The following is a 9,482-nucleotide window of genomic DNA, read 5'->3' on the forward strand; positions in this document are numbered from 1 at the left end:
ATGGAAGATTGGATTGGATTTTTACGAGGATGTTCGTGGCATTTGTGAAAGGTGATCACAACATTTTTGCTCCAGTTTCAAGGAAACAACCTTGCTCCAATACTTGCCTTAACTGTTGTTAAAGAGTGCTTCACACCGTGGAGAGAGACCGACTTATTGGCTGGGGCTATTCTGATCGCCCTCCATGAGTTAACCTCCATCTGAAAATCGATCACATGACGTAACACATGACATAAAAATCATCGAACTTCTCTCTCGAGTATAAAAAATATCGCTGTTGCACTTGTGAGGCTAAAATATACTCAACATCATCTGTTACTTAAGAGCAGTAGGTCTGGATGAATAGAGGAGCCCAAAATCAAAATCCGATCCTGCCTTCCCGATTAACGACGGAACGTTTGAGGGCCACTTCATCAATAGCCAATACCGTGGTAGAATCCATACTGTCACTCCGCCTTTTGGGGACCAAGGTGACAGGGAAATATCACTAAGTATCATTCCCACCCTCTCAGTACGGAAGCAGAATACCGGAAGTGGTCGTATATTTGGCGCAAAAACTTGATAGTTCTACGTCGAACAGGGCCAGCAAAATCTGAAAACGGGTTGTCTTATTGGTGTGTGCACACTGTACAAAATGTAATGTATTCAATTCGGATTCACAGGGAACAAACGTACCCAAATGCGGCGCAATCGATCGTGCCGTTCAGCTCCCAAAAACCGTTTCACCCTTTTATTAGAAAATAGTTTCCGGTATTAATGTGGATCGACGCATTCTAATGAAACTTGAGTGTGTTCAATGCAAATACACGATTGTAAACTGCATAACGTTGTCATTTTTAGTAAACTTCTCATTTAACATGCATTTGTTTTTTATCATTTTTCATCCACAAACTTTATTAGAGGGTCAAAAACACAAACAAACTCTCTGACACACAATGTGCGCAGCGAAATCATGGCGTAGTGCGAATAAGGCCCCCCAAGTAATGCTTTTAATCAAATGGTTAGAGAATCGCTACTTACAGCCGAATCAGTTTTTTCTGTTATGGATTGATGATAGCGTATCCAGTATTTATTGACTTGAGGAAAACAGTTTTTCTAAGACAGAATATCAAGTGACAGCAACACTTCCAAAGAATCTTCTGATGCGTTTTTAATGCAAGTTTTCTTTGCCGTTTCGTTTTCAGATTGTCAGTGGTTCATAAAAATACCCAGTCCCACGTTATTCTGCGAAAACTGGACAAGTTAACTACAAGGAACGTGCAAATCACTTTGATGTGGCGAGCCTTGAGAATGAAAGCTGCGCTAAACTTCAGCTTATACATCATATGCATTGGTGTGGAATTTTACGGGGAATGATGGTATACAACTGTTGAGTAGGCATTCACTAGGGCCATTACAACAAGAGGATCAAATTCCCCATCATCGTCTGTCTGCGGAGCTGGAAGCTCACTCGATTCTTGAGCAAGTAGAAATTCATAACCTTTCATGGTTTTACGATGACTGCTCATGTCATGTGGAACCATCTTTCCGTCCGTTTCACTTCGGTAGTGTTGTTGGCAACCATAAATAGATGATCTTACGAATTTGTCTTTTGAATTGGTAAAACTTCATAAAAATCAAACTCAATTATTGTCCGTACTGTTTCACTTGTATGGGTCAATTGTTCTGCCCACAGGTCGTAAGCAGCCTGAAAAACTTGGTCTGAATTGAGAAGTACATCTTCCCTAAAATGACTCGCCCTAAAAGGACCGGTATTATCAGGCTTTAAGCCGATTCGCAATGGAGAACAAGTCACAAAAATACATAGGCTTGGTCATGTTTCACCTTGAGCGGGACACTTAGTTGAGACGTTTACTGGAAGTAGTCCCTCAACCGCTCACGTCACTCTAGTTTTCGCAGAGGTAGATATAGAGCTTCTATAGAGGAGAATGTCGGTAGCTCAGGTAGCGTAGATGGTCGTGGCATGTTCACTGGAAGTAGTCCCTCAACCGCTCACGTCACTCTAGTTTTCGCAGAGGTAGATATAGAGCTTCTATAGAGGAGAATGTCGGTAGCTCAGGTAGCGTAGATGGTCGTTGGCATGTTCGCTGAGCTGGGCAATTTGGTTGCAAACGTTTCATCACCAATCGAGGTGACATCATCAGTGCGTAGTTGTGCGTAGCGGTGGGTTAGGGGGAAAGCGTTTAAATGAAAGCCAGGACAGTGCCGTCAGGTGTTCCAGTTTATCACTGAGTTACACTTATGAATACAAAGTGATTGGTTTCGTTGAGAAGGAAAACCGGTGTTTTTAATGGCTGGTATCTCCATTTCTCATCCAGTTAATTTACCAACGAACATAATGAGGTGCTTGTCTTAGTTTGAAGACACTGTCAACTTCTACAGCGATTCACCGCTGCTTCAATTCCAGATAATTTGCCCATTTTTAGAAAGTGGGCCGGTGGCTGACGGAATTTCTTTTCCTGTTGAGGATAGTAATTTGCTTAAACATCAGTATAGAATATTGTTTCTTACGATGAGGGCGGGTCCATAATATCTACTCTGGTAGGAACACTCGTCTTTCAAATAAGAAATGTTTGAGTAAGACGAGTGGTGAACGTTCAGTAACTCCAATGACGGGATTTTTCTCATTGCAGACTCAGCTGCATAAATCTTATGTTAAAACAGCCTGCAGTAGTGTCTGTTTACTCTTGGTCGGACAAATAAGGGAGAAAATAGGTCTTCGAATCCACAGACGATAAAATCCCTCAAACAGGTGAGCCCGAAACCATGACTTAGCACGTCCAACATACTTCCCATACGGGTAATTATAAAAAGACGTTAAATACAGTGAGCGTTTTTCCATACTCTTGAGGTGACATATCATTCATCTTTCCTGAGTGACCTATAACTGAGGCTTGATGGAGGCAGTAGTTTACCAGATTGGAAGTTAACCTACATCAGACTGACCGGCAAGGCATTGTCTAAAGCTAGTTACTACCGTGAGAAATCTACCGCTTTACATAATGCATCCATCTGTACATCTGACTGAGTTTTTGTGGTCCAAACTGTAATTAATTATATGCCTTCTACTTCGGATACGGCATGTTCAACGTTGTCAAACAGAAGCTAGCATTCTCTACAAACCCTATGTAACCTAGTACCCAGCTAGGTCTTCAAACTTTTGAACCGGACTATTATTCCCCAGCTAATGTCGGATTGTTCTCCTGACCGGTTCATCTTACGTCAATAGCAGCATTAATGACTTTATCAAATCCCTGAACATATACCAAAACAGTGACTTACAGCAAAGCAACACTCTGATCTCTCTCGAAGGTGAAGTTACTTACCGCACAAATTGGTGCCGCGGGATGTCACAAGATCCATTTGAAGACCTATTCCGTTTAAGAAGCACTGTTGATCGAATGCTGATCAAAGCGATTCACATGAATTTCGGTAGCGCGGCGTGTTAGACCATCTTAGAGTTGATCCTCCTCAACTTGTCTTCTGTGACAATATGACTCAATTAGTTTCGAAACCATCAGTTTCAATCGGCTGCTGATTTATTCAAACGATCGCCCACTGATAGATAGTGTCTAAGAAGCCGTCGATCCTCGCACAGGACCCAATAAATACTAGATCATTGATTTGTACACGACTTTCCAGTGAAGAGGCGGTCCCACCCGAAGTTTCAGTCTTTTTTTTGCTCATCAGTAAATCCTATTAAATGGCATGAATGTACAAGCAACTGGATTCTAAGAGAGCAGCAACAAAACAATTGTGTCCATTGAAAGCCCCATCAAAACTAGGATTGCACACATTTATTCGTTCCACTTCCTGAATTCATTGCGCTCAATGTTTAACAAGCAAGTTCGTTAAGAACTCTTTACTAATGGGAACCAAAAACGGCCTCATACCGTATCTTCTCGGGGGAGGGGTTCAGTGCTAGTTTTTAAGTTTTTTTTTCCTGTGTGGTTCTTCGTGTAATCTCTTGGGGTGGACGCAGTGAGATATCAAACAAACCTCTCCCACAAGAGATCCTTTTTCGGGTGAATTGAGCTTCAATACAGCGTGGATTATTCATCCAGCTTTCCATGCCTTACAAGCTTAACGGACTTGTCGCAACTGGCGAATGACCAATCAATGCAACGATTCTTTAACAAAGTCCAGCTCATTCAACAGAAGGTATGGCACCGACAGACTGACGAACGGATAAGCCAACTCGGTGGTCGCTGTCCGCATTTGTTCTTACATGGAAAGCAAATTATTGTTTTTGTGGTAGTTTGTAGCTCCATGTAACTGTGAATTCGAGTTGCGCGCGTCCGAACTTCACCAACCGATAGCTTACAACACTACGCAGGCAACTGTTGTTCGTCACTTCTAAAACAAAACTTCTTGCTTATTTCAAACGTCATAAAGCCGAGATATAGGAGCGCTGATTTACTGAGCACTACGTTTCAACTCCGAATGAAATCCCGGTAAACTTATCACTCTCTGCGTTTCACCACGCCTGACGAATTCGGGGTAGTTCGCTTATTGTGAATGTGGCTTCACTGCGGTTGGGCAGCTGATCCCATGTTTTTTTCTGATTTATTAGTTCGGTCTGCGTTACGTGGCTACGCGGAGATGTGCACAACCCCATAACTTACTGCCAACCAGCAATGTCAGTTATCCGCTTGTAAAACAGATGGCATTAGGTCTGTGATTCCACGTCTGTTAGTGATACGGAATGGAGTTGTAAAAAATGTAAATGCTCACTTTTTGGGAAAACTGCTTTGGAAAGGATAATCGCGCATTTCTGTCTGCTGGTATTGAGGTAGATCAGGGTTTCGATACTATCTAAGCCTCCGTGACTGATACTCATAAAATTAGCTCAGTTATCGTAGGTTGTTCACAATTAGTTCTTCGATAGCTCACTAAAAAGATTGCTTTGTGAATGTTCGCCAAGATTTTTAGTGAGGGAACTGGCAGTTGAAACATTTCTAACGTATCAAACTTTCTAAACTTTATAGGATACTCATCAATTAGATTCAAACTGTCTCAGAGTCAGTTGTGCATGAAAGTATTCCGTTTTACAACCAAAGCTTTCTACAACAAAAATCTTGGGTCCTACACGAAATGATAAGACGAAAAGGGAGTGTGAGATCCGACGGTCGGTTGGTTAAGACACTATCTAGACAGAAGAATAACACAGAACACCTTCTATTGTCGTTTGTAAACCGGTTATTTGCTAAACATTTAGGAATTTGTGTTCTTCAACTGTTACTAATATGGCAATTAAGTGCCTATGCTAGTGTGGAACTTGATAGGCTAATTTTACAAGGGCCGTTGTGCATTGGCCAGAGCAATCCGATCCAGATAACATGCAAATGAGCGCACGTGAACGTTTGTTTCACCTTACCTCAAACCGGAGTTACTTTTAGGCTGTAAAAACCTCACAAAAGGACCCGTATGCTCTGTGCTTTCTTTACCATCATGCATTAAGAATCACTGTCTGACAAGTTTTAACGTCGTTTTTCTGTGCTAAGGCATGCAGACACGTAACTGGACGTTTTACGCCGTACTTTATAAAAGAACTTCAGATTGTTTAATCCCAACCAATATCCTTTCAACAACGTCATTTTTCTACTCATCCATTCATATGAGACCAGAAATATCCCCTCTCCTGCAGATGACAACTATACCAATCTACTAACTGATCGGCACATGTTTCCTGAGCGCAGTTCGTTTTTGGAATTTTGACGAACTTGGTACCTGGTTCAGTTGATTAAACAGCGGGAATCCAGGACATCAACACGAACTTCCCAAGGTCAAATAATAAGCTTGCGATCATTGCTGTCACTGACATCTGTCCTGTCATTCTTCCTCTTAGCTGAGAGGCTAATCGATTTCGTTAGTACACCGGAATTCGGTCGCTGTTTTGATATCCCCACGCTTGATTTACACCGGGACTTGCAACATTCCATGTAAAAGATACCAAGATCCTCGACATTCCTATTATAAGACGAACGTATCGCGAAAAATGTAGCACAGTTTGGGGCTTGTCAACGAGGAGTACTCGTTGCGGTCATGAGGCATGGTTCGATTTCTGATAATGTATCCGGAGAAAATGCTTCTTTGAGAGTAAATGTAGAACATTCCGGTTGTCGGATTTTTGTGCAAACGTAATCCCGACCAGAGCCCACAAAGCCCACGATCTCTGACATATCCAGATGCTTCTAAGACATCTATCTACGGACTTGGCACTTTAAACCAGGCTTCGAAATGCACGTGAACGCTTAGTAACTTTCTTTGTCTACGCCTAGCTTAATAGTACATTTCGGTACGTTAATTCGTATGGTTTTGGGGAGAATTAATAACAGCTACAAAGTGCCAGACACCGCTTCCCAAATGCAAGCGAAGTTAGTCTGCGCGGGAAAATCTAGGTGTAGTTTCATCCTTACTGGGGATCATCATCAGTTCGCATCTCTTGGACGCTTAATCAGATTCAATCTCGAGGCTTTTTGGTAAAATGTTAAACACTACACCATTCAACCAACATTGAATGGTTGGCAATGTAACTTAGAGGATATAGCCACACTTTGCCATCCCATGGTCAATCCCACATGGTCTGGTGGTAGCTGGTTCCGCGACTGACGACTCCTCAGACCGAATGCACCTGTGAACTGTTGAATGTTGTGCATTCTGAAAAAATACTGTATCTCGTCATGCATTTGGATTCATTTCCGGAAGAGTTCAACAATGGCAGTTTGTTCTTGCGAGAAAAATGCAGTAATCAAACCGCAGACTGGATATATTCAGTCCTTTGAGTAAAAATATGTAACAGCTTTCACTGCGAAATGCTTGTGCGTAAATAGTTTTCACAAAGTAACGTGACTCTGAAAAGATTTGAGTGGCGTGGCCTTGAAACTTCTGCGTTCAGATTAATTCCAAACCCATTGAATCGCCTGAAGAACTCTTCCTAAATGCCGTAAATTAAGCTGTCCATTAATTTTTACCACACACTATGTACAATTTTGCCTACAAGTCCCCTATCCTTCTATGGTCTACCTTAAAGCCAATTTGGTGACTAAGTAAAGTTCATCTGGTGCACTGGCAAAAACTCAGCATGCCCAGTAACACCCATTTAAAGCAAAAGTAGGCCCATGCGAGTGAATTTTGTAGCTTGCAGCTTGAGAAGAACATAAGGTTGACGGAAACTCGGGGACTACGCCTACCTGATGAGCCCCAAGAAAGGCGAAACCGGTCGTGGGCTGTCAAAGAGTTTCAGCAACCTTGTGAGTAGTTTCCCTCATGAAAATATACTGCGATATCTCGAATATCGTGCCGACTGAATCATGAGGCGGCCTGTGTGCAGCACTTTCAGTTGTAGACTATCGTAAAAGAGAGATGCAGTTGATGAGCCCCAAGAAGGGTAAAACCGGTCATGGGCTGTCCAAAAGTTTTCAGCAACCTTGTGAGTAGTTTTTTTATGAAAAGAATGAACCTGATTTATTTTCGTTAATCTCAGCTGGTAGTTCCTACCTCGCCCAATATCTTGCACCTCAGTAAGTGAAAGAAGGAATTCAGCGTAAACTACCTGGACCATAGTGCAACGCCATGTGCCGCTACTGGAGAAGAATGCTTGAAAGAATCAGATGAATAGGTTATATTTTTGTCTAACCTACCTCCCCATTAAAAAGGGATCTTATTTGCGTGTACGTTAGTAATCAGGCTGGGACGCTCAACTTGTTCTGGTGGCAAATTGCAGCTCCTCACACATTATGGTCTACAGTTACAGGTATCCCGTTCTGAAAGAAGTCAGTGGAGATAGAAGGCCACTCTAGCACTCCCCCCTCTAGATAGACCTAATTTATTCGTCGTATTCTGTCTATTTGCTCTTTTCGATAGACTTCCTTATGACTGAGTGTCGGGTAGTATCACTGTGCCGGAGCTAGACGCCATAGTGTGAAATAAATTTTCTCCTTGTAAGGTCTATCGTTTCACCAGGTCTCCCACATCACCTCTTTTATTTCTGTTAGATTTACGCAACGGAATTCAGACGACATAGGTTCAGTTTCCGACAGGAGCCCTGAAGCTGACTGGTCGTCCTGTGTTGATTGGTCCCACGCCAAAAGTTTCTCAAGCATAAATTTTATCTTTTTCACTGGACAGATATTCCAACTAGTGATGGAAGTTGCCCATTGTGTTTGTCATTGTTTTGAGTGAAGCATTTGCTTTACTTATCTCAAAATCGTGCTTCGTCCGCATCTTAGTCGGTTCGTCTTTTTCCGGGGTTTGGTAACGAGCTTTTTTGGTGATCGCGTTCGCATTTACTCTTTCGGATTCACTTTTTGGGCTAGTACGTAGTTGTTCACAGACAAATAGTTCTCACTGCCAAGATTCTGTTATTAATACCTGGGTAAATTTGGAACTAAGGGGTATTCAGAAACCCACCTCAGAAATTGCGATCCTTCACTCAGCTGCTAGCATCTAATCTCCACTACAACGAATGAATCGCTTACAATTTTGTGAGCATCTTGAAAACTCGATCCAGGCACGGTCACTCACTCGTAAGAGTGATCAAGGTTGAGTAGCGACACACCAAACTCTTTGGATGCGCGAATAACTACAACACATCGTTAGAACACAAATCTACACAAAACAGTCGGTCGCTTTCATTTCCAGTGTCCACCAGTGTGAACAGAAATTCAAAGCCCCGTTTTTGCTGTGTTTGCCAAGAAAGTAGCCGCGACACCCCATCCTCGCTTTCTCATTCGGAGTTTTCGAATTTTTTTGTCAGTCCGTTTCGAGCTGACAGTTCTTCTTCGTTCACCAAAGGCCCCAACAATTCCCATGAGTATCTACCCGACAACAGCATTTCCGCATAATCTAAATTCTAATTACAACTAGTCGTCACAAACAACACCTATTAGCATGCTAATGACAATGTTTAAAAAAACTGCTCTTTCGTCTTCCGCATTTTAAACAAACAGCGTGTGAATTCCGTAGCTGTTTGGGTGTTAAACGTCAAAAATATGCTAGTGACCAGGCGCATAAACACAGTTCGCAGTTTGTCTTGAGCGGGTGGCTAGTATTGCTTTCGTTGTGACCTCAGTCGGCCTTTTTTGAAGCGGTGTGTATGGTTCCAGTGGGCATTTAACGACTTCTGCTCAGAAGTTACTAAAGTAATCTCGTGTGTACGTATCTTGATGGTCCAGATGTGACAGAGAGTTCTGAAGCTTTCTACCTGGTGACTGACTGGCGCATGAGCAGGTTAGTATCTTCTCCCACCCGCCTCCCGCGAAAAGTCACACACGAACAGTGTTGGCCGAAGTGTGCTCGGATTTCTGGGCTAGCGTCGTGGCTTCTGGGTTCAGCCCTCGAGATTGTAAGGATAGTCAAGTCCCAGGTAGCCTGGTCTTCCACATCATTAATATCAAAGTTTGTGCGAACAAGACATCCATCAATGAGATGAGTTGTTTCATTATCCCATCCGGATGGACAGCTTCTTGTTAGGGATGAGC

The 9,482-nt window shown here is 42.5% G+C and overlaps 1 protein-coding gene across 1 annotated transcript; it reads right to left on the reverse strand.

The window, feature by feature from the left end:
* Positions 1–2,369: 2,369 nt before the first annotated feature.
* Positions 2,370–7,564, reverse strand: T265_05288 (hypothetical protein; the record flags this gene model as incomplete). Its single annotated transcript, XM_009170263.1, has 2 exons — positions 2,370–2,479; positions 7,282–7,564. 2 exons carry the CDS (start codon positions 7,562–7,564, stop codon positions 2,370–2,372), a joined length of 393 nt encoding a protein of 130 aa, XP_009168527.1.
* Between the last annotated feature and the right edge of the window lie 1,918 nt (positions 7,565–9,482).

The sequence above is a fragment of the Opisthorchis viverrini genome, assembly GCF_000715545.1.
Source record: "Opisthorchis viverrini unplaced genomic scaffold opera_v5_99, whole genome shotgun sequence".
Lineage (NCBI taxonomy): Eukaryota > Metazoa > Platyhelminthes > Trematoda > Opisthorchiida > Opisthorchiidae > Opisthorchis > Opisthorchis viverrini.